We start from the raw sequence: 26,478 nt of genomic DNA on the forward strand, positions 1-26,478 counted from the left end.
AAAGGATCTGCTGCTAAGATCTTGGTGCCAGATACCACAGCACACCTTCAGGGGTCTAGTGGACTCCATGCCTCAATGGGTCAGGGCTCTTTTGGCAACAAAAGGGGAACCAACACAATCTTACTCTTATAAAATACTTGAATAACAGTACATGTAGACTTTTAAACCTAAATTTAACGTCAGTCAACAGGTATTTCAGCTAAATGAATATTTTTGTGCTGAATATTAATTGTAAATATTAATAAATATTAATTGTCTCCCATTCTAATGCATCCCGTCTGTTTGCATGTGTGTGCCGGCGCTCGTTCAGTAAAGTCTTATGTTTAACACAGACTAATCAATAATGACATTCGATGTTGATGATTCCCATTCGAAAGGGAACTCACGCTGCGTCAAAGACGCTACGGGGGAACGCCTCCAGCGTGACAGGTGTCTGAGCTACTATCGAATCACGGCAATCCTATTGACCGGCGACAGACTATGATGTCATCAAGGTGCGACCAGGAAGTATATAAGGGCGCCTTGCAAACATGACACCGCTTTTTTTCACAGAAAGGGAACGTCTCGGTTACGTATGTAACCATGGTTCCCTGAGAACAGGGAACGAGACGCTGCGTCTCATTGCCATGCCTCGGGGCCTGCCTGCCATAACAGTCTCTTCAGACGAAAAGGCGGTGTCATGTTTGCAAGGCGCCCTTATATACTTCCTGGTCGCACCTTGATGACATCATAGGCTGTCGCTGTTCAATAGGATTGCTGTGAATCGATAGTAGCTCAGACACCTGTCACGCTGGAGGCGTTCCCCCGTAGCGTCTTCCTGACGCAGCGTCTCGTTCCCTGTTCTCAGGGACATACGTAACCGAGACATACGTACATACGTAACCGAGACTTTTTCATTATCGATTATTATCAATTTTATCGATTAGTTGTTGCAGCCCTAAATAAATATCATTACTAGGGCTGTCAAGCGATAAAAAAAAATCTAATCTAATTAATTACATGATGTGGTGATTAATTAATAGCAAATTAATCACACATCAAATTTGGCTGAGAAATTACCCCCAAAAGATAATTAGTCATTATTCATATTAAGTAATTATTCTGTTATTGAGAAAAGCATTGCGTTTGTGCAGTGCAGAGCAGCTCTCTCGCACTGTACAATGTGACAGACAACTAGTTGTCTAGTGAGGTTCCGTTCACACACCGTGGGTTTTCTGAGAATGCAGAAAATGTATGGGTATGAGTTTGGTTATAGAATGCGGTTATCCCTCCCGTAAATAACTGATTGGTGTGTGTGAACGTAAACGTGGCCTAAGAGGTTTAATGTTGTTTCGAATCCAGGCCAGATTTACTACCTCCTCCATACGCACAGTGCATCACAAACAGGAAACCAGCTACAGGGGGTGGTTAAAGTGCTCTCACCTGTCTTTGCCTGTCTCCTTTTTGAAAACTGTGTCGCAGTAATTCATTCGCTCTTCTGTGGTGACGTAGATGCGAGCCTGTGGGTAGTTTTCCACCGCTTGCCGCAGCATGTTGTACACAATGCCCTTGCCATCCTGCCTCATGTTGCGCAAAGGTCCCCAGACCACATAGACGGTCTCATTCCCCTGGCCGAAGAAGTGCTGGGGCTTCTGGATTAACAGAGGAACACTAGTGTGAGACACCACTCTCAGGTCCGTCCTGCGGCCCACGTCCCTCTCAAAGCCCCGGGTGGGTGCGTTGTTCATTCTCCATATGCAGGAGGACTGGTCGATTTCGGTCCCTGCCTCACGCCCCAGCATCTGGCCAGAGCTGGACACTATACTGCACACCTCACAATGCAGCTTCAACGGCTAAAAGAAAAGAAGAGAAATGGGGCTAATTAGCATTAGAGGTTCATATAAATCATGCATTGCAAGCTTTCATAGTCTATTTTACAAAATAACACACAGAGTGCTTGACTTTTGCAATGTCAATACAAGATCTTGACCAAGAATTGATGCACCTCCTGATGTAAATAAATGTTTTGATGTTATTTCCATCAAGAGGTGCATCAATTTTTGGTCAAGTTCTTCTGATTTGATTATAGGTGGTAAGTGGCCTGAAAGGTTTAAGAACCACAGTAAAAAATAATGTCTTAACGGCATAAATATACTAAAAATGTGGGTATGCAGAGTGTGAATGCATACTTTAACAGGACCTTTAAACATTTACCACTTCTAACCAGCAGTGTAATGACTAATCATCAACACCATGGCATTAAATCTATCACCCTGGTCTTTCTATTTATCCGCCTAGAATACCAAAGGAATGCTGATTGCCATGAGATTGCCCTAACAAATTAGAGCATGTTTGCCCTGCTTGGCTGATCTGCAAATCTGAGAACAATTTACTATTGCTCAAGACATGATAATGGTGGCAGGGGCCAATCAATAGCTTATGGCTGACCAGCAGATCAGTAACAATTAGGAAGTTATTTGAGTTACGCCTCCTTAAATGTTACATTACTCACTTTATTCTATTGGGAACAAAGAACTGATAAGACAACCACTGAATCACTGTGCCTGTGACAGTGAAAAACAACAACAGAAAGCCTTCAGAAACACTTAGTGCTTGGCAAATGATAGACATTTGGCTTTCAAAATCGAAATGAGACTATGTGTATCACCAGAACAATGAAATGTATGGAAATTAAAATAAAGAGGATGCACATGTTATTTTTGGCGTATTTGGTTATTCTAATTTGCTTCAAATTGAAAATAAATTAGATATTGAAGATATTGGCTAAATCCAAAATATAAATTTGACTAATATAATAATTAAGTAAATTGAAGTAAAATAAAGTATAATACCAAACCTGTTTTGCGCGACACTATTTACACTAGGTATTAGAGCATGAACCCTATTTAGAAAAACCAGCCATGATCAGGAACAGTCAACTTCAGGTCTGTGGGTTAGAAAGATGACAGGAGCTACCTTGAGTCTTGCCTTATGGGTATAGCCAAGGTTTCTTGTAGGATTGTCTAAATCCTGTCAACTAACCAGCGGGCAGCCACAGGGTTCAGTGCACAGCCCCTCCTCTTCTTGATATACACAATCTCACTATGCCCAAACCATTTTTTTCCCCTGATCTTTGTTTTGATTCCCACCTCATGTCTTTAATTTTGAAGGTTATTATGGCTCAGAGGGTTGAACTGTCCATAAGGTCACCAGTTCTAATTCCGACTGAGGCAGGAGGCCTTTCTGTGTGGAGTTTGCATGCTCTCCCTGTGTCCATGTGGGTTTCCTCCGGGGGTTTCCCCCACAGTCCAAAGACATGCAGGATAGGATTGGATACTGTAAAATTGGTCATATAAGTCAGTGTAATGGTTTCGAGCGAGTGATTTACATGTTAAGTCAATGCTAAGACTCGAATAGACATTCTGCGGCGCGATTCGCGCGAATGACGCAAATTGAGCTTTAATGCGTGATTCGCACAAGTTCAAAAATCGGAACTTTGGCGGATATTTGCATTAACCAATCAGGAGCTTGCTCTAGTAGTGACAACAATGAGGACAAAATCATATGTGGATACCCGGAGCTGTACGTACTTTATAGAAACAGGAATAAAAAGGATCTTGCTTGGAAGAAAGTGAGTCAGAAGGGTCGGACAATCTGGTAAGTTGTATAAAAAAAAAAGTGCTTTACTAAATTTGAGCTATACATAGGGGTGATTGAGACACTTTTTGCCATTGAGATGACTTGGAAAAAGTGTCCCAATCACCCTGAATTCACCCTATTGAGACTACAAGCTAGTTAAAGTCGGCAAATTGAGCTTATTCGCCGTATTTTAAAACAATCATGTCAGCCATTTTGCCACGAGACGAAATAGCACGATTTATTCGCTTCATTCGCGTCTGGTGTGAATGCACCATAAGTGTGTCCCATTGCATAAGTTTACTCTCAGTGCTGGTTTGCATCAAGAAGCGCATTACAACATTGAAGTCTGATTAAACCCACCAGTCTTAATTTTCAGAGAAAACTGAAGGACGAATTTGCTCCAGCGAAAAAACTTTTTAAAATAAACATTAATATTCTAGTAGAGGTGTAACGGTACATGTATTCATCCTGAACTAATAATTATATCTTGTAGGGTGCTCAAGTGTATTTTGGTTAGCAACAATTACTAAATTCAATGTGCATTAAAAATATGCAACCTGTTTGCTATCTTAATTCAGTTTAAAACCTTAAATTGAAATTTAAAGTTGCCACATCAAAATCAAGCACAGAATTAGTTAGGTCAGCTGTCAAATCGTTCCAATCCCCATTCTCCTATTAGACCAGGGATATATACGTGGCATTACTGCTCGGGAAGTATGATTAAAACTGCTCGCAACCCTCCCTCCCTCCCCACTATAAGTATCAGCATATTGCTATCCACCTTTTGGCTGTCATCTTCTTTTTTTCAGATTACCAAGGCTTCAAGTCCTAGCTGTTATGGACCTCACTGCCGAGAGACACTCATCCTCATAGCCAAGCTACAGTAGACATCCCGGGATTCACTGCACGTCTACACGTTACCACTGTTTCGCTTAAAGATATTATCCGTATATAACTCAAGCTGATGGTTCCATGGGGGGTTAATGCTAAAGCTATTGTATGTTATATTAATTATGGAGCAAGAACCCCCATAAAGGTACCATACCACCAAAGATAACTTGTGTTTCAATAAACAAAGAAATTTGCCAAAGTGGTCCTGTCTGAACCCCTTTTTTAAACTGTCTCCACAAGTTACCAGTAGCTGCCTGCATCAAATTCAAGGGTCTTAGCTTTCATTCAGTACCACGTCTGAAACACAGCCAGCACAAAATCATTTCAGGGGAGATTGAGGGTCACTTCAGTGCAGCCATGGTCTCTCACTTGTTCTTCTAAACTCAAGTCTGTCTCAACCTGCTTCTGGACTCACAACTTGCACTGATGTACACATATTGATTGGTTGGTTGGAGCAGGAACACAATGTCACTGAGTTAGTAGGCATTAAACCGTTCTGCAGCATCTGGACTATGCCTGGATTTCATTAGCCAATCTGGGCAGAATAACCAAGAATATATGCACACATGGAAAACAAACAAGATAAATGTAAGTGATTTTATGTATAACAGATTAATTATAATACACTGCTATTCAATATAATACATTTCCATCATCTACATTACAGGAAGTCGTGTGCAGCAATATATATTAAGCAATTAAGTTATTATGTAAAATATAAGGTTATGTGCACCAAATGAAATATTATGCTAAAAATATCAACAGTAAATGAATTATGTACATCACACAAGCTTTTTTGACAGTTACAATAAACCATGTTGATAAATGAATAGCATAGTTTATGCATAATGTTTATGCTATCACTTCTTTGTTTTGTTTTATGACTGGGCTTCATGCATTAGCACTTTTGATCTAAAGCCTCATGCAGAGTTCAGCACCTCTGGATATGTTAGATCAGACTGAAAACAAGGTCATAACAAAGAGAGCGAGAGACACCAAATGCAAATAGCAATGACAAAGTGTGTTACAAAGCAGACCAGAGCGTGTATCACAAAAATAGTCCAGCTGATTAAAGACACAAGTAAATTTGCCCTAGATTTTTTCGTTCTACCTTGGAGACTGTGTTTATTATAGTTTATTAATGTGTAATAAAAGCAATGGTAATTAATGCACTTAAAATTAGACTTTTTTTTAGACTGCCTCTTTTTCTTAAAGGTATAGTACTCCCAAAAATTTAAATTGTGTCATTAATTTTATTAAATAAATTAATGAATAAATTATTTTTTATTAATAAATTAATTTAATTACTCACCCTCATGTCGTTCCAAACCTGTGAGACCGTAAATATTCGTAACACAAATTAAGATATTTTTGATGAAATCCGAGAGCTCTCTGACCTCTCCATAGACAGCAATTTAATGAACACTTCCAAGGCCCTGAGAGGTAGTAAAACATCGTTAAAATAGTCCATGTGACTCCAGTGGTTCAACCTTAATTTTATGAAGCAACGAGAATAATTTTTGTGCGCATAAACAAACAAAAATAAGGACTTTATTCAACAATTTTGTACTGAATGACGTCAGTCATCATCACGCGCATGCGTTGTGGTGCTCACGTGAACAGCATCAGTTGCCGTTCTCGAAAACGCTTCACTGTTGCGTAAACTGCGCAGGAGACTGACACAGGCTAGAACGAAATTGTTGAATAAATTAATTATTTTTGTTTGTTTTTTGCACACAAAGTATTCTCATCGCTTCATAAAATTAAGGTTGAACCACTGGAGTCACATGGATCAAAGAGCTCTCGGATTTCATCAAAAATATCTTAATTTGTATTCCAAAGATGAACGGTCTCACAGGTTTGGAACGACATGAGGGTATTTAATGACAGAATTTAGATTTTGCTGTGAACTATCCCTTTAATGCAGAATATGTTCCTCTTTGCAAACTTTTAAAAACAAAACATTACAGAAATCTTCTTGCGCATGACATCAAATAAATTATTAACAGGAGATTAAAAGTAACAAGATTAAATTACTTAAATCTACCCAACACTGCTGGAAGACAAACAAATTGTTTACATTGTGAGATCCTAATCAGTTAGGGATGGATACACAAACACATACATTTTGCTAAGAGAATGAATAATGGGCTTTTAAAAATATGCACACATAAAGCCTGGAACCCTATTTGAATCAAATTTATTTATTAATTTATATACTCATTTAATTTTGTTCTGAATAAATGGCATGCAGTACTGTAATTACTGCAATATTCAATGCACACTGCTTATACAATGCTGATAGACAAAGGAGAGAGAGAGAGAGAGAGAGAGAGAGAGAGAGAGAGAGAGAGAGAGAGAGAGAGAGAGAGAGAGAGAGAGAGAGAGAGAATTAAATTTTTCATTTGGTATTCAAGCCAGAGATGGAATACAATACTTCAGACAACTGCAAGCCTTGATAAACTGAACTCTTCAAGTTTTTATTTTTATTATGTGTGTGGCATTTTAAGCACAGAATTAATGTTGACTCCCCCACTCAGCAGCCTAACTCCAATAAACATCATAAAACCAAAAACTAGTCCTGTCAAAACATACACAGTCTCTGTGACAAGATACAGAAGAAATTATGCAAATTACTGGCTTCAGGACTGCTGGATAAACTTTATTTATCATAAACTCTATTTGCCAAGACTAAAAAGTATAAACACGTGAAAATTAAGATAAACTATGACTAATTGGCAATTACTAGCTAAAAATGTTACATTTGCTAAATTAGTTTAGTTGATCCATATGGTCAAGCATTAATTTAGTTTTCACTATTTGGAAAGACAAATTCAATTTAATTCCACTTTCCTTTGGAAGGCTTAATACATTATATATTCATGTTTAATTAATAAACATCTTGTTTAGAATACAAATGTGCATATTTTCTCAGCAATATTTTGATGGAATTGTGTACAAATGTTGTGCAAATGACTATTTAATGAGAGAACTACTGGAGACAAATGTTTATGTCAATTTGAGATAACATTTTTGTTTCAGTTAACAAAAGCATATTGATCTTATGACTGCTTGATATTAAGCAACTCTTTGAATCATCGTCATTATTACTTTAAGGAGTATAATTTACTTTTCTTTTTTTATTCTTTAACCTTTCTAGTATTTGCTGTTGATTCTAGTAATTTTGTGTTCTTACTATCTTACATGAATAGAATATTATACACATATCATTGAAAATAAACATAAAAGACAATATGAACACACACAATAAATACTAAAACAGCATAGTTATATCATCCTTGATAATCAATTGTAATAATAAATCTTACGGGATTACATCTAACCTTGAAATTCATTAAGATGCTTCAGAACTATTCTATAAATTATTCATTACAAAAATTACATGTGTTTTTTTTTGTGCCAAACAGGGGCCTCCACGGGATTCTGTTCCACCACTTTATTTTAGGCCAAAAAGTTATCTTAATATGCATGTGTGAAGGTAATATTATGCACAAAGCTTTGGATAAAACGTCTTCTGCCGACAGAGCCCAGTATAGCACCATGTCCTTGGCATGGCTATCACCCTAAACATCACTCATTGTTAAAGGGCAAGTCGCATATTTCTGTCAAAATAAATGTCAGTGGAGGCACATTTTATGGTCTCTGATAAGATTAAGTCTTGTAGGAACATAATCCTGTGCTTATAATATACACTAATGACATACTCAATCAAATACCCTGCAAACAAGGACGAAAATAGAATAGAAAAAAAAAAAAAGAATAGATCTGAAGTTACCAAAAACAGGTCAACACAGACAATAGACTAACACTACTTTCCAAATGGCATGCATGATGCCAACGTAAGGGACTACAAAGGAAGAATAATCATGGCTGAACCCAAACCAAAAAAGAACCACTTCAAAGGGCACTTTGATATGAATGCTTTCACAGGGTTCAACTGAGAAACTCTCTGTCTGCATCACTATACGGTAAATCCCTTTGTTATTCTAACAGAGAAGTGGTTGAAAGAAAATAGGGTTACACTTTATTTTTGTCACGATTATTTTGATATGCTGTTCTGTTTCCTTGCTCTTTTTAGTTTCAGTTTTCTGGTTTCGGGTTGTGTCCCTATGTGTTCCTATATGGGTACTTATAATTATCAACTGTCTCATATTTAATCCATGTTAATCCCGGCATATATACTTCCTGTTCAGTTTTGACCTCTGTCGGTTATTGTCTTACGTAATGTGTTGTGTTACGCCTGCATTCTTTTTAGAGAATTCCTAGTTTGTGTGTGTTGCTTGTCCACCACAGAACTTTACAATTTTAAGGTGTTACTGTTACAAATTTAAGTTAAGATACTGCGATGAAATTATTTTCTATTTGCATTTTAACCCTTAAACGCAAACCTTGTGTCTTTAGTGACCCAGGACATCATTCACTACCCTCCTCCTCATTCATTTTTTAAAGTTAGACAATAACCTTCTTAGTATTCCTCAATCAATTCATTATAAACAATACAAATAGAAAAAATGTCTGTTTTTTTACATTCATTTGAAAAAACTATGTATAGGGTCACTAACAACCCAAGGTGTGTAACAGTGTAAGTATATTTTTTCTTCAACAATAATTCTGCCCTACAAAGGCAAAAGGCAGTAACTTCATTTTTGGTCGAAAATTAGTTATTGATATTTTTGGGACATTCAAGACCTCCTTTATCATGTGGATAAGTATCTTGAGTCAATTCTGTTGTTTTATCAAGAAAATAATGGGTTGTCTAACAGTAACTTCCAAAAGCCCAGGAGAAACCAAAGCAGAACACCGTGACACCAGTTACTGTTCTTTGCCTTTGTTTTAGAATGCTCAAATTGAGTTTGGATACTCTACTATTGTTTAGCCGTTGTTTAGAAGTTACTGTGTCAGCCTGGAGTTACGGTATTCTGCCTTTGTTTTACTGTCCATTAAAGTTTGCAGCATTTATATTACAGTGTAGCCTGTGTCATACATCTGTCACTGAAGCACCTCTGACACACACTATACCTGAATAAAAGTGTAGGTAAAACAAATGGTTGAGTGGATGTTTTCACTAATAGCGTTTAAGGATGGTTGAGAGGGCTTTGAAATGCAGTCATCAAGGTCAAGATAAGAAATTATGTAACATAAAAGATGCATTAGACTAACAAATTAGATAGATCACAATCTACTTCATTTAGCTAGCTAGCAGCCTATAGCATAAATAGGCTAATCAGCTATCCAATCAATAGGCTACCAAACTGCTCCATATAAAAAAAGCAATTGTAAATCATCCAAAATAAATGCAATGGTCACTAGATTTTATCCAGGTGTTATAATGATTTTGTAAATGGTGAACAGCAACCAAATATTGAAATTAAACACATTAAAAAATGTGTTGATTATTATGGCATATTTTTCTAAATGTGTTCTGTTTTTCTATCTCTTGCAAGTGTAATGATGCAAATTAATAATATTATAAATATTAATTAATATTAAAATGTTGCCTTTATAACAATGTGAAACTCCTGTCACTGTTGTACTTCAGTACTTCTGTGCGAATGCGGGTGCAGCGCTGAACCGTAGCATGTGTATTGCAAATAGAGACAAAAAACGTTCATTCTGTCACCTTTTCCGGTGTTCTCCTCCAAGCCCTGTCTGACTCGTGCTTTGATTTGTTATGGCAGCATGTATCTGCTGCAAATGCGACCGTGTTCCGCTCTGTCACATATGCATATAACATGCTGTATGAAAGGTAGTTTACATGATAAAAGTAACCTTGAAGTTAAGATATGCCTATAGTTTTACTCATTTAAACGGGCCTTTGAAGTTTGGGCAAAAACCTTTGTTTTCGTGTATTTTAGTTCACAGCGCTGGATGTCATATGGTGGTTGTGAAACACACGGAACACTTCACTACATGATTTCATGGGATACATTTTAATAAACACTTTATGTTAGGTGGCCTTAAGTACTATGTACTTACATCAAAAAATAAGTACAATGTACTTACTGTGTTCAAATTGTATTGCAAAACACCTTTGCTGATATTGAGGTGGGATATGGGTAGAGTCAGGGACAGGCGTGGTGATATGGGTAAGTTTAAGGATAGGGTTAGGTGTAAGGGAAGTGTCAACTGTGTAATTACAAATGTAACTACAGAAATTAATTACAGACGTAATTACATGCAGGTATTTTTTTAAATGTAAGTACAATGTAAAAATATGTATGAACACAATAAGTGCATTGTATCAAATGATTAATTAAAATGTTAGTACATAGTAGTTAAGGCCACCTAATATAAAGTGGGTCCACATTAAGTGTTTGTTTTGTCCAGTTTAATTCTGTTTATTATTGTTTTTTGCTATCCCACATGAAAATATACTACAGTATTTTCTGTGTTAAACTAGTCAATTCTAGTATACTGTATATATTATAGTATTTACAACAATTAATGAATGCTGTTGTATTAATTACAGTGAACTGATAAACTGTAATAAATACTGTAGCAAGGAAAGTTATGTGAAATACGGAGTATGCACGGGGTGTTTATTTTTAAATTGACAGGATTTTTTACTTTCATTTTGTATTTACTGTGCAGCTTCATCATCTGTCAAAAATAGGCGAGGCGCCTATCGGTACGGATCCACTTGTCCGTGTGATACTTCTGTCACGCCGCACTCCACTTTATTCCTATGGGTGACGTCAAGCAACTTTAACACGTCCGCAAAGCATCCTGGGAAGGCAGTGCTGCATTTGAAAAAATGCTGCGTGTCAGAAAAGCTGGCCGATGCCCATTGTGGCCGCCAGGGGGCGGAGGAGGATCGAGCTGTCCACCGAGCTTCCAGTACCATCGCATAGCACTGCGAGGAAGAGCCTCTCGGCTGGCTGAGGACTGAGTGGCAGTGTGTTCGAGAACCGGACCAGAATTTTTTTTCCCCCCTCTTTTCTTTTCTCCTCTCTCCTCTCTGTCGGTCCTCGTGCACCCAGGTGCCGCGGCCGCAGTGATCGGCCCCTCGGAGGAGGGGGGGAGGAGGGGAGGTGGGAGTAGAGCAAAGGCTCGGGAGTACCCCCCGGCCTGCGAAGGGCGTTGGGGGTATGTGGCGAGCAGTGAGGCTGAGGGACCATGAGAGCGGGACGAGGCCGCAGTCATTATGGTTGATGAGTGCCAGCTGCGTGCCGCATCGCTCTCGTGTCTCACGGAGGAGTGACGGGAGTATAAAGGAGGAGAAGGACAGTGAAGGACGAGAGAGGACCAGGCCTGGATTTTAAGTTGTGTTTTGTTTACGTTTTGTTATGTGTGTGCACGGCAGTCGTCCGTGAGGGGAGTGGAGGAGTTTCCAGCTCTTGCCCTGAGCCGGAGCCTGCTGCCGTCCGCCATGTTGGGGAGGAGCAGGGAGCGTGGGACTCGCTGCTGGCTGCCCTCAGTAGGAGGAGCCACCGCCGGCCGGCAGGGGGTGGAGGAGGATCGAGATGTCCACCGAGCGTCCAGTACCATCGCATGGCACCGTGAGGAAGAGCCTCTCGGCTGGCTGAGGACCGAGCGGCAGTGTGTCCGAGAACTGGACCAGAATCCCCCCCTCTTTTCTTTTCTCCTCTCTCGTCTGTCGGTCCTCGTGCTCCCAGCTCCGTTCTCAAACCTCTCTGTCCTTACCCTCAGGTGCCGCGGCGGCAGTAGTGATCGGCCCCTTGGAGGAGGGGGAGAGGGGGGTGGGAGTAGAGCACAGGCTCGGGAGTACCCCCGGCCTGCGAAGGGCGTTGGGGGAATGTGGCAAGCAGTGAGGCTGAGGGACCGTTAGAGCGGGACGAGGCCGCAGTCATTATGGTTGATGAGCGCCAGCTGCGTGCCGCATCGCCCTCGTGTCTCACGGAGGAGTGACGGGAGTATAAAGGAGGAGCGACGACAGTGAAGGACGAGAGAGGACCAGGCCTGGATTTTAAGTTGTGTTTTGTTTACGTCTTGTTATGCGTGTGCACGGCAGTCGTCCATGAGGGGAGTGGAGGAGTTTCCAGCGCTTGCCCTGAGCCGGAGCCTGCTGCCGTCCGCCATGTTGGGGAGGAGCAGGGAGCGTGGGACTCGCTGCTGGCTGCCCTCAGTAGGAGGAGCCACCGCCGGCCGCCAGGGGGCGGAGGAGGATCGAGATGTCCACCGAGCGTCCAGTACCATCGCATGGCACCGCGAGGAAGAGCCTCTCGGCTGGCTGAGGACAGAGCGGCAGTGTGTCCGAGAACTGGACCAGAATTTTTTTTTCCCCCTCTTTTCTTTTCTCCTCTCTCAACTCTCTCGTCTCTGTCGCTCCTCGTGCTCCCAGCTCCATTCTCTCACCTCTCTGTCCTTACCCCAGGTGCAGCGGCCGCAGTGATCGGCCCACCAGAGGAGGGGGGGGGGTGTAGAGCGCAGGCTCGGGAGTACCCCCTGGCCTGCGAAGGGCGTTGGGGGTATGTGGCGAGCAGCGAGGCTGAGGGACCGTGAGAGCGGGACGAGGCCGCAGTCATTATGGTTGATGAGCGCCAGCTGCGTGCCGCATCTGCGTGTCTCACGGAGGAGTGACGGGAGTATAAAGGAGGAGCGACGACAGTGAAGGACGAGAGAGGACCAGGCCTGGATTTTAAGTTGTGTTTTGTTTATGTTTTGTTATGTGTGTGTGCGGCAGTCGTCCGTGAGGGGCTGACGCTTTTACTTTCATTTTGTGTTCATTTATTTTGTTTAAAAGTTGTTGAATGTTCGCCGGTTCCTGCCTCCTTCTTCCCATACAAACGAACTCCGTTACATCTGTATGCATCTTTATGCAAATTAATCCGTTGAACGCGACCTGATAATCCAATGGAAGTAGAGCACATGGAGACTGGGGGAAGTCTCTCGTGGGTATAAAACACAACATTCCCAGCAAGCTCAAAAGCACGGCCATAGCGGTAAACTTGAGGAACGGCCATCATGTATAAATGAGGGGAAGCTTCAGTCATGTCGCAAAAGTGGATCTGTACCATATCTTTAGTGAAGCGGCTTTTGGGACGCTTCTGAAACGTGCAGCGCCACGGCTGGTGTAAACACAAGCATTGACTAGAGTGGCCGCAATCAGCTCCGGTAGCCGCGTCGCAGCCGTTGTGCAGCGCAAACAAGGCTTAAACAAGGCTTGAAACTGGCCATAGGGTGCGGATCCACTTTTGCGACACGACTGAAGAGTGGTGTTGCGACGCTTCTCCTCATTGGTATGTTGATGGGCGTTCCTTAAGTTTACCGCTATGGGTGTGCTTTTGAGCCAGCGGGGAATCTGGTGTTTTATACCCGCGAGAGACTTCCCCCAGTCTCCATGTGCTCTACTTCTATTCGATAGTTGCGTCACGTTCAACGGATGCTAATTTGCATAAAGATGGGCTTCGGCCAGCTTTTTTGACACGCAGCATTTTTTCAAATGCAGCGCCGCCTTTCCGGAATGCTTTGCGGGCACGTTAAAGTCGCTTGACGTCACCCATAGGAATAAAGTGGAGTGCGGCATGACAGAAGTGTCGCACGGAGAAGTGGATCCGCACCCGTAGGAATAAAGTGGAGTGTGGCGCGACAGAAGTATCGCACGGGCAAGTAGATCCACACCCATAGGAATAAAGTGGAGTGTGGCGTGACAGAAGTTTCGCACGGACAAGTGGATCCGCACCCATAAGAATAAAGTGAAGTGCGGCGCAACAGAAGTATCGCACGGACAAGTGGATCCGTACCGAGAAGTCTTACTTTAGTCTTTATTTCCGCTATTCCTCTGTGCAGGATGCCAGTGCCAGTGTCCACCCCCTGCAACAGAAAGACTGAGCTGAAACAACCTCCTCCCAAAAAACACCATTGAAAGATCTCCTTGGAGGGACTTTTTTGGGGATTTATTTTAAAATGTCAATGTAGTGTGATTATTAGCTCATATATATTTTAATTCTACAAAGAAATGTGCAGCATTTTGTCTGAGAAATACATTTATAAGTTGTTATAATTTTGTTTAAAAAACGTGTGAGAAAATCGTATCATGAAAGCAGTATCATGAATCGTATGACATAGTGAGTTAAGTGAATCATTACATCCCTAAAAGAGATGCCTCTGAGGATTACATGTGGTTTTGAAGTGCCGAGGCAGTCTTTGCCTTTGCCTTCCTTATGATCCTAACACTAAGAAAGTGTGGATGAACTTTATTTTAAACAAAGTTCCAGATCATGTCAGTAAGACACTGTTTGTTTGTTTGCTTCGTTTTACTACCGATTCGTTTTTCAACAATACAAAGTTTGATGCAGGCTTTTCAGAGATACTGAAAATAAAAGATGATTTAGTGCTGACAATAATGGATCTAACAGTAACTTTAAATTTGAAAGTTCTCCATTTTAGACAGCAGAAGCACAGTATTGAACATCCAAAAATGTTTTATACAAAATGTGTTTTTCTTCTCAGAAAAAGTGTCATCCCTTGTGCAACTGTCCTCTGTTACAGTCACCCCTGGTCATGATCATTCAGATGGAAAACACGCAAGAACGTGTGAGAACGATTATTTAGGAGTTACTGACAGCTTACACAGCAACCTGTCTGAAAGCACACAACCTGACAGAGGGCCACAACCTTAACCTTTCTGACCCCGTGGGACACACCATGAATGATTCATGGGACACACTACACAAATTTTGCTGACACTTGGCCTTATGTTACCTGCGGATAGGAAAGAAACGTATTGATGTTGGACATTTTTCTAAGAGCTAAAAGCCTTCACTCACTCCCTACGGCTTTATGGGACCGATTGAAAAAAGCGCTCTGAAGTCTGGGTTGCTTTAAGAACAGTGATTGTGTTGCTTGCGTGGCAGACGGGCCATTGTGGACTGGGTCCCTGTTGAGCCAGATCAGTTACTTGTGGTTCATGCGTGTTTCTAAGGGCTAGAAAAGCAAAGTTGCTTGAAATGCAAATTGATATGGTTGAGCTCTGGGCAGCTGTGTAGACGGTTCGGATGTTAGAATACATTAATGTTTATTGGCGCTGCTATTGTGGAACTCAAGGAAGAAAGTGAATGATACACCACATTAGTCCAACAGCCCAGAGAAAATAAGACAGCATTTTTTCATTAAAGCTGAGATGAGAAAAACAAGAAGAATATGCCGCATCTGTGACTTCACTTTGTCAAGCTACACCAAGACTGCATAAGCATGCAAACAAACAATATCTGAAAATATATATATATTTTTTGCAGGGACGTGCTTTATTTCTGTGCCAAGAAAGTTTAGAGACAAAAAAGGTAAATATTTCTGGTCAGCAAGACTTCATTTTGAATTTTGATATCATGAATATTTTGTTATTGTACTAATGTTAGATTTTTACTGATGCACCAAATTATCGGCAACTGAAAATATTAATCTGAAACAATTGACCAATTAATTAGTGCTTCTCCAAAGGTGTGTTTTGACAGTGTCTATTGATGCACACAACAGGAATAAGCTACCTACAACAGGTGCAATAAAAAAACTTCAATAAACATAATTTTTATGCCTACCATTCAATAATTGCAATAAGCTTGTGTTTTGTTACTTTTGATATTAAACAAAGTCTGAGCTTCCACTTTCTGTCAATTTAACATGAAATTCAAACAATGTGCCTCATTCATGAAACACGAGAACAAATGTTTGTGTAAAATTTTCATAAAGACATTCTGACATAAATTTTCATATTCATGTTTGTATTTTCAAAAGAAATGTACACCTGCTCCCTACCACATGTAAATGGTGTGTAAAACATTCATAATTTTCTGTTATTTTAGGCAAACTTATGACACTGAATTTTGATGCACTATGTACCATATTAATATTTCACAAGTTTGTTTTCCCTGTCTCTTTTTTTCTTTTTCTTTTTTTTTTTTTTGGAGTTGAAAATTGTTACACTTTGGGTAAAACGCTGTGCTCGTCACTGTCACTTTTAACCCAGCCAACCAATCACAGTGGAGATGGGGCAGGACAAATACTACACCGACCAACCATCCTCCTTGAACAACAACCTAACAAGAATATAATATTGCTGGTTACTGCATTTATTCAGTAATATTCTTCGAAATTAGATACTAGTAACACATAACTGGCATATTCTTATCATCATAGCAACCAAAGTGTCTCAAATGCCACAAGCTGACCGTTTTCAGAAGAGTGTCTGGCATTTTTTTAGCTTGCTAAAAATGCTTTGGCAGACACACATTAATTGAATATTTATTGTTAGGCATATGGCCAATTACTCTCTTTAGGATTAGTAAGGAAAACAGGTCAATTTAGCTCAAAGGGGAATTAATAATAGGGAATTTTAAAGGAATCGCTTATTTTACGGCCGAAAAAAATAAATCGTCCATAAGCCCACAGGCTGTAACTATCAACTCTGAAGTGGATATAAATATCCAAACTCCAGTGTAGGGTTGGGTATCAAACATTTTCAAAGACCGAAGGAGTCCAAAGTATGGGAGTACTTCAGATTAGCTGATAATAAAAAGGTGGTTTGTACACTCTGAAAGGTTTCAGCACAAGCTTGATGCATGAACATTTGAAGAGAAAACATACAGGGCTATTCTGGATGATGGGCCACCCAAAAAGGCAAAGCAACAACCACTGTTAGTGTTTTTGTCCATTAAATTTACTTTGTAGGCAGAACTATTAAAATCCGCTGTCTTTTAAGCTGCTAAATATTTTTTGAAGCAAGAGAAGTTGGGTCGCAAGTCACAAGCACTGGAATTGAGAATCACAGTATGGCCGTGTGTCCACTAAAGCCTGATGTTTTTTTTATGCGGCTGGCTGGCATATCCAATTGACCTATCGGTAAGGCCCACCCCTCGAATGCAGATGAGCCAATGGCAGTTGAGTATCAGTTGCGCTGGGACCGGAACTCGGACATCTTTAGGTTTCAGTGCCATAGAGAAACATTGGAAAATCCGAAGCTCTCATCGGTTTGATGGTGTTTATGCAACAAAAATGGTAAACCGATGTACCTGGGGTACTGTAACACTGATTCCAGGTATCCTGAGAGGATTTTCTGGTTGTCAAACTCTTATTAAGTTACGAATAAAATTTGTTACAACCCGAAATAATTCTCCTGTTTGCATTGAGATCTGTAAAGCTAGCTTCCAAATTAATCTCCCACCATATTTATTTTAAAATCTTTTATATATTCAAGTCCCACTTTTTTATTCTCCTCGATGAGAGGTGGTCCTGTGTCACAGACTTTGTGATTTATCGTCTAATTTGTTTTTGTATATATTTTTGATATTTCTGTGAGATATGTTTAAGGTCTGCATTATCTGTCTTAAGAGGACTCTTATTTTGGTGGGTATTATAGTCTACGGGTACTGGTACGGGTCCGGGTACTACGGGTACTAGTGAAAGGGAGAGCTTGCAGTTTATCAGAGTTGTTTTCAGATACAACGTTTACAGTTTATTAGCACCCCCGAAAAGGCATAAGGTCTGTATGTTTGTTTACTGTTAGTTGTATGAGTGTTTTTGTATAATTTGCTGTGTATGTTAATGATAATGCAACGGAGAGAGATAGTTTGTGAATGAGACGTTAATGCGCACTTCTGCTTTGTTTGTTCAGCTCTTACAGTGATTTTCTTTTTTTGGGGAGTGAAAAACAATATAATAAACTTCATAAACCATCAGTTAAGTTTGGCCAGCAATCTGAGGGGTCCGCTACATTCTGTGTCCAAAAATATCTCGGGATAAGGTTTTCACACTGACAGCTGTCATTGTAAGACAGTTAGCAACTCCATTTGTTTGTCCGAGTTAGCAACAGTAATTAAGGGGGGGGGGGGGGGGGGTCACATATAGTCAAATATCTAGGTTGTTCACATGATACAGAATTATGCAGTTGAACGATGTTTGATTATAAGTCCGTCTAGCATCATTTTGGGATGATCAGATCCATTTGATATGTAAAGTCTCTCTGGTTTTTAAGAGATTTCAATCCTGTGTTTCAGAGCTCAGGTCAAACCGAGGTCTTTGAGAAGATGGTCTGTTTTGCATCAATGTCATGGGAGAGTCAAGATATGTCATCATTTTAAAAACTGCCAAACATTGACATCTTAAGTCAATGTTTTTCAAGGTTTCGTGGTTTTAAAATTGTGGATTAGATTAGATTTGGGAATTCTGTGGGATTCTGTTTATCTCTGTACGATCCACTCACTTCCCTACACATTTATGTAATATACTGGAGCCAAACCTAAGAAAGGAGTCCAGAAGATTCCTCAGCGTTCCTGGACACGTAATTTACATACACTCTAAACATGGCTGGGTTAAAAACAACCCAATTGGAAACCCAGCGCTGGGCAAATATTGGACAGAACACATGCTGGGTTAAATTAACCCAGTGGCATTTTAACTCAGCAGGCTGGGCTGTTGAGAAAACCCAAAATGTAGTAAATTTTTACCATTAATGGATTTGCTATTCTGGGTTATTCTTATAATTTCTCCTGTGCATTAGCCAACTGTAAAACTGGACAATCATGAAAGAACAAATAATTAAGAATACATGTTTAGACTGTTAAAATAATAATTTTGAATGCTTGTCAACCGGTATAACACACAAATAATTATGTTAAAAGCATAGACTGTAAAAAAATATGGAAGTAGTGTCCGTGACGTCACCCATAGGATTCTGATGAGCCGTTCTGAAGTGCAAAGTATGGACGAGATGGACGATGACGCGATGACTAACAGACAGCAGATAAATGGCCATCCACCTGTCACTCGAAGTGGCCACACCCTTAATTACGCAGAACTTTAATGCTTTATATAATGTAAACGAATGTGTTATAAAAATATTCACCCCCCTCACAGTTGTCATGAAGGGCAAAATTAGCCGTATAAACAAAAACGTCTCGGTTACGTATGTAACCCTCGTTCCCTGAGGAGGGAACGGAGACGTACGTCAGTGACTGACGAATGGGGGTTTCGCTTAGAAGCCAATCATCTTCGAGAATTTAACAGCGCCCAATGGCGTGCCAATGCCATGGGCATGCGGAATTTGCATGCGTAACTCCGCCCCACCGTGTGGGTATATAAGGAAGTACGCTGGCAACATCGCATTATGTATCTGCTGCGGAGCCAAGACCTGAACTCCGCGTTCCAGCAGCACAGCTGATGTGGCTAAGGAACGTACGTCTCCGTTCCCTCCTCAGGGAACGTGGGTTAAATACGTAACCAAGACGTTCCCTTTCGTTCAGTCACTCCGACGTATGTCAGTGACTGACGAATGGGGGTTCCAATATAACCGCGCCACTCAGCTGTCGTCCAGTGCCCTGCGTAAGTGTGAGATCCCACCACTTAAGGCCGTAGGACTCCCACTTATCACAGGATTACCAAGGTACACTGGGAAGCATATCCCAGTGAGGGAATGCCAAGATGCCTACCCGTGGGGAGGACTTAGAGAGTACACATATGACCCGCTGTGGGCTGCATATGGGAAACTCTAGGGTACCAGCCGAAGGTGGATTTTTAACCCTAGGGGTGGCAGGGGCTTGCCAAGGGAAAGACACCTGCTCACTGAGGAGGCTTACGGTGGAAATACTCGTGTGGGGGTCGCCGGAGGGAACCATGCACACGGGGCACCTGGCCGGACATGAGGGTCTGGGCTCGAAGGGGCAGACTGAACTGATGTCGGCGTCGACAGTGCTGGAGGAGCTCAGGGCTCTCGGGGAGCTCACCTGAGGAGAATATCGCACGTATCCAGTACGTGGAGTGGAGTGGCGAGCAAGCGAAGACACCTAGAGCCTGGTCCATTACCGGCCCCTCGGGGGGGCGAGTACATAGTCGGACACTGGCTCCACTCGGAGATTGTAGAATCTGGCGAATGTGTTGGGTGTCGCCCAGCCTGCAGCTCTGCAGATGTCTGTTAGCGAGGCGCCATGCGCTAGAGCCCAAGAGGAGGCCACACTCCGGGTGGAGTGTGCCCTCACACCAAGGGGACATGGTCGACCTTGCTGCTGGTAAGCCAAAACAATGGTGTCCACTATCCAGTGAGACAACCTCTGCTTTGAGAGAGCACTTCCCTTCCGCTCTCCACCATAACAGACAAAGAGCTGGTCTGAGGTCCTGAAACACTGCGTCATGTCTACGTAAGCGCGGAGAGCGCGTACTGGACAGAGCAATGCCAAGGCTGGGTCTGCCTCCTCCAAAGGCAGCGCTTGCAGGTTCACTACCTGATCTCTGTTAAGGGAGTGGTAGGAACCTTGGGCACACATCCAGGCCGGGGTCTCAAGGTCACGTGAGAGTTAGCCGGCCCGAATTCTAGGCACGCTTCGTCAACTGAAAAAGCCTGCAGGTCCCCAACCCTCTTAAGAGAGGCCAATGCGGTCAGCAGAGCCGTCTTCATCGACAGGAACTTAATATCAACCGACCGCAAAGGCTCAAAGGGAGGCCTCTGCAGAGCACTTAGGACTACTGAGAGGTCCCAAGAGGGAACGAGAGGAGAGCGAGGAGGATTCAGTCTCCTCGCCCCCCTCAGGAACCTGATGATCAGGTCGTGCTGACTTACCTTTTTGTCTCCCAAGAGGTCGTGATGGGCAGATATTGCAGCCACATACACTTTCAGGGTGGAGGGAGACAGCCTTCGCTCCAGCCCCTCTTGGAGAAACTCAAGCACGGACCCGATAGGGCAATACCAGGGGTCTTCTTGGCGGGAAGAGCACCAGGTGACGAAGAGGTTCCACTTCAACGCATAGAGGTGTCGTGTAGACTCTGCCCTAGCGGAAGTGATGGTGGCGGCCACCGTAGGTGGCAGGCCACTCAAACCTGCCGCGTCCCGTCTAGAAGTCACACGTGGAGCTTCCAGAGCGCTGGACGCGGGTGCCAAGGGGTGCCCCGTCTCTGAGAGAGGAGGTCCGGTCTCAGAGGGATGGGAAGGGAGGGGCTGTCGCAAGGAGTAGCAGTTCTGAGAACCAGGTCTGGCCGTGCCAATACGGGGCGACCAACATGACCTGCTCCTTGTCCTCCCTGATCTTGCACAGTACTCGTGCGAGAAGGCTCACTGGGGGAAACGCATATAAGCGTAGGCCCTGGGGCCAGCTGTGCGCCAGTGCATCCGTGCCGAGCATGCCCTCGGACAGGGAATAGTACAGGCTGCAGTGGGAAGAGTCGTGGGAGGCAAACAGATCTACCTGTGCGTCGCCGAACTGTTCTCAAATCAGCTGGACCCTCTGGGGATGGAGTCTCCATTCTCCAGGAAGTGGCTGAATCCGTGAGAGCTCGTCAGCTGCACGGTTCAGTTCTCCCGGGATGTGGATAGCACGAAGGACCTCAGGTGCTTCTGACTCCATAAAACGAGATGGCGGGCGATTTGAGACATACGGCGGGAGCGTAGACCGCCCTGGTGGTTGATGTACGCTACTGTGGCCATGTTGTCTGTCCGGACAAGTACGTGTTGACCCCTCAGCAACGCTCGGAAGCGGTGCAGGGCGAACCGTACTGCCAGCAACTCGAGGCAATTGACATGCAAGCCCGCGGCTGCTTGTCCATTGCACATGGCACCCCAGCCCGTGGAGGAGGCATCTGACGATACAACAACATGCCTGGAAACTCATTCTAAGGACACGCCGGTCCGTAGAAAACTGAGTTTCGACCACGGAGTGAGTGTCTGTAAGCAGGCCCGGGTTATTTGGACCCGGAGCGTGCCAGACCGCCATACCCATCTCGGGACTCGATCGCGAAGCCAGTGCTGAAGCGGTCTCATATGTAGCAATCCGAGCGGCGTCACCGCGGCTGCAGATGCCATATGCCCCAGGAGCCTCTGAAAGTGTTTCAGTGGAACCGCACTCTTGCTCTCGATTTGACGGAGGCAAGTCAGCAGAGACTGCACGCGCTCGCTCGTAAGCTGTGCGCGCATGGCGACCGAGTCGATCTCCATACCGAGAAAAGAGATCCTCTGCACGGGGCAGAGTTTGCTCTTCTCCCAGTTGACCCGAAGGCCCAGACAGGCTAAGTGGTGGAGAACCAGATCTCTGTGTTCGCAAACCTGCTCTCGAGAGTGACTCATTATGAGCCAGTCGTCAAGGTAGTTCAGGATGTGAACCCCGTGCTGCCGTAGGGGCGCAAGGGCTGCCTCGGCAATCTTCGTAAAGACGCGAGGGGACAGAGATAGCCCGAATGGGAGGACCGCGTACTGGTATGCCCGCCCCTCGAAAGCAAACCGTAGGAACGGTCTGTGTCGAGGTAGGATGGAGACATGAAAGTAGGCGTCCTTCAGGTCGATCGCTGCAAACCAATCGCCGGGACGAACGCATTCGAAAAGGCGTTTCGCTGTCAACATCTTGAACGGAAGCCTGTGTAGGCAACGGTTCAAGATGCGCAGGTCCAGGATTGGTCTTAATTCACCGGTCTTTTTGGGTACAATGAAGTACGGGCTGTAAAACCTGGACTTCATCTTGGCTGGAGGGACAGGCTCGATCGCACCCTTCGCCAGTAGGTGTGGCAACCTCCGCTTGCATGACAGGGGCATTGGCCCCGACCATAGCAAGCGGACTCCCCGGAAGCAGGGAGGAGCCTGCACGAACTGAATCGCGTAGCCGCGACTGATTGTCTTCGCGACCCAGCGGGACAGCCCTGGAATCGTACCCGGTGTGGGGCAGCGATGCAGCGTTACCGACCCGGACTAGGGAGGCTGTTGGGCGTCCCGGTGTGGGGGTGCGGTTAACGGCTGCGTCCTGACAGAGGAGACCAGGGAAGGACGCACGTTCCACTGGGGTCTGCTCTGCCAGGAGGCTGGCGACAGAGAGGGATGCGAGTGGCGGGACCCATGGGTGGCGCACACCGTCATCACCGGTCTCTGGGTCTTCAGAGACAGGAACATGAGTTCTTCCTAAGCGCTGCTAGCCCGGGGGCCAGCAGCGGAAGGATTTTCCCCCGGCCCTCCACCGGGGGAAGGAGAGGCCCTGCTACCATCCCCTGGGAAGAACTGGAACCCATCTCTGAGTTGTCCACCTCCAGCCTGGCGTTTAACCAGGCTGTAGAGCGGACTGGGCGTCATCCTGCAACCACCCCCATGGCACGGCCCAGGTGAAGGCTGCTGCCGGGCCGAGCGGGAGGGGGGAGGGCGCCCTCGGCGGTAAGCGGGCTGAGGCGACTGAGCCGGCGGCTGGTGCAGCAGCTGGCCGCCGGGGCAGTACGTGTTACAGCCTCAGTCTGCTTTCGGGCGGCCGAGAACCGTTGGGCGCGGTTCCCAGCCGTACCGCCAAAGAAGCCAGCCTGGGATATGGGCGAGTTGAGGAGGCGGGCCCGCTCAACGTCCTCCACATCACCAGGTAAGGCCAGGTGTTCTCCCGGACCACAGCTGTGGACATCGCCCGACCCAGGGAGCGTGTGGCCACCTTCACCGCCCGGGGGCGGGATCAGTTGCGGCACGCAGCTCATTGAAGAGCCCTGGGTCGGCTCCACCCTTGTGCATGTGCAAAGGGGCGGCGGCCTGCCCGTAGCTCTGCAGGACCACGCCACCAAAGTAGACGAGCCCACAGGCTTTGGGAGGGTGCTTAGGACAGCCACCTCACGCCACGTCAAAGCCCTCTGTGGACACCGTAGTGCGCAACAGAGAGTTCAACAGTGGGGGAGAGGGGGCCCCAGTGTACCCTTAGGCCGCGGCCCCATCAAGGGCAGAGAAGGCGGAGGAGGCCACCAAACGATCGCGGGAAGCACGGGGACTTCCGGGACCGCGTGATCTCCTCATGCACCTCGGGAGCGAAAGGTATTGGGGGCGGGGCCCAACAGCTGTCGGGTGCCGCCCCCAAAAACCAATCGCGCAACCACGAGCACTCGCGACTGGGCGGAGTTCCACACCAGCGCGAGACTCGTGGCTGCCCGAGATAACATGGCTGTCAACTTTAGGTCGGATCAGGCAGCGCTGACACACCCGGAGGCGGAGCACAACCTAATCGTCATCCCCAAAGGACTCCAGCCCACCTTGGGATGCGGCGATCGACATCTCACTGCTATCTGGAGCGTGAACGAAACGAACGAGGCGTCAGAGACGGGCCGCTGTTTCAGTCCAGCACTCGCGGGAAACGATGTGCGAGAGGGGGGCGTGGCCCGAGGAATGATCGTCGGGGTTCTTAATACCACGGCACCGCCCTCAGGTCACCCTGGCCACCAGCCAAAGTACCACCTCTCTCGGGGGACGGTAGATTGGGGTGTGGCAGAGGGGACTCTCTCTCCTCACGGAGATCACTGAGTCTCGACCGCGACATCGCGATGGTCACGTTCCCGCAGTGGGAACATGACGCATCCACAAACACTGCCCGAACGTGCTGAAGCCCAAACACATCGAGCAGTGAATGTGCCCATAGCAACGGAGATCGATCGCACCCCGAAGTGCACGAGCGAACCGTCTTGAAAAAGATGTGCTACGCGCAAGCTCTTTTTGTGAGAGGAAAGCTCTGCAGAGTGCCGAAGCGCCCAGGGAAACACACACACAGCTGTTGCAGATCACTGCACAGATCAGCAGGCAGGCAGCATGAGATCGCTGGAACGCGCCGTCACACCAACACCCTGGAGAACCGCTGGTCTCGAAGACTGAAGAGAAGACTTCAGAATTCAGGCTTGTAGGAGTGAAGAGATGCTCTTGGCTCCAAAGTAGAAACATAATGCGATGTTGCCAGCGTACTTCCTTATATACCCACACGGTGGGGCGGAGTTACGCATGCAAATTCCGCATGCCCATGGCATTGGCACGCCATTGGGCACTGTTAAATTCTCGAAGATGATTGGCTTCTAAGCAAAACCCCCATTCGTCAGTCACTGACGTACGTCGGAGTGACTGAACGAAAGGGAACTACAATTTGTACCAGGCTGTAAACATGTTTTAATCTACTGTAAAGTTGGGCATTTTAACATGGGGCTCAATGAGATTCTGCTCCCTTCTAGAGCCTGTCCCTAGCGGCCAGTCGATGAATTGCAGTATATGTCACTTCCATATTGGCTTCAAGAGAAACTGCGGGAGGTTGTCGCTTGGTTAAAAGGCAACAATGGGTATTGGTAACAATGACAACAACAGTAGCCTAATATAATCTGTCAATTTCTTCACGTTAAATCAAACTTTTATTTTGACGTATCTTTGAGTGTCTGTGTAGCCTGCATGATATGAAAGTTTTCTCAAATGAAACTCTCATGAAGTGACGGTTTATGCGTTCGTGTCCTCATATAGTGACACGACAGAGCCTACAGAGACAGCGAGCGAGTGTCGCGTGTGTGAAAAAAAAACTATACCTATAATTATGCTAAATAAAATTATTATTAATGAAAACATTATATGAACTTACCTTAAAATATCTGCAACCAGTGGCTTTGCCCCTTGCTTTGTCCTTTCAAAATGACAGTTTGGGAGCGAATTTAAACATCAAGGCACAAAGCCCGTGAAATAACCAAGCGCTGGGTAGAATCAACCAAGTGTTGCGACCCAGCAGGTTTAACCCAACAACTGGAAATTTGAAACTACTCAATGGTGTTTAAAATGTGATCAAATAAACCAACAAAAATTACCCAACAGTCTCAACCCAGCATTTTGGGTTAAAAAATAACCCAGCATTATTTAGAGTGTAGTTATAATTCATAGACAGGGATTATGCTAATTGTGGATGAGCGTGCATGCACGCCCTATTTACTAATGATTGGAATTCCTTAACATACACACGTTTAACTATCAAATTGGATGTTTACGAAGTGTTTGTGAATCCGGAATAGAGTTTTCAGGAAGGTCAATTTTACGCGTAAAATACTCCAAATTTACTTGTATATTTACAAAAGTTTCATGAATGAGCCCAACAGTTTTGGCGCTCTTTAATGTGACGTGACAGATCACTGTAACGCCTCATTTCAAGCAAAGCGTGTAGCATCTCTTCCTCTTTACTACTAGTTATAGCATGAAATAACGTAAATGAAAATCAGAAGGTATAGTGAATGAAACTGTACAACGTGTGTAAATGTATCGTGTCT

General features: G+C 44.3%; 1 protein-coding gene across 3 annotated transcripts in view; it reads right to left on the reverse strand.

The window, feature by feature from the left end:
• st6galnac3 (ST6 (alpha-N-acetyl-neuraminyl-2,3-beta-galactosyl-1,3)-N-acetylgalactosaminide alpha-2,6-sialyltransferase 3) overlaps positions 1-26,478 on the reverse strand; it is a 182,451-nt gene that overhangs the window by 89,729 nt on the left and 66,244 nt on the right. For all 3 annotated transcript variants that reach the window (XR_013816785.1, XM_079820173.1, XM_079820172.1), the window contains exon 3: positions 1,423-1,832. Coding sequence is in view for 2 of the 3 variants with exons in the window: in XM_079820173.1 (XP_079676299.1) it covers positions 1,423-1,832 (410 nt within the window). In the remaining variant the exon portion in view is untranslated. The remainder of the gene's footprint in view (positions 1-1,422; positions 1,833-26,478) is intronic.

Source organism: Gobio gobio, assembly GCF_949357685.1.
Source record: "Gobio gobio genome assembly, chromosome: 6".
Taxonomy (NCBI): domain Eukaryota; kingdom Metazoa; phylum Chordata; class Actinopteri; order Cypriniformes; family Gobionidae; genus Gobio; species Gobio gobio.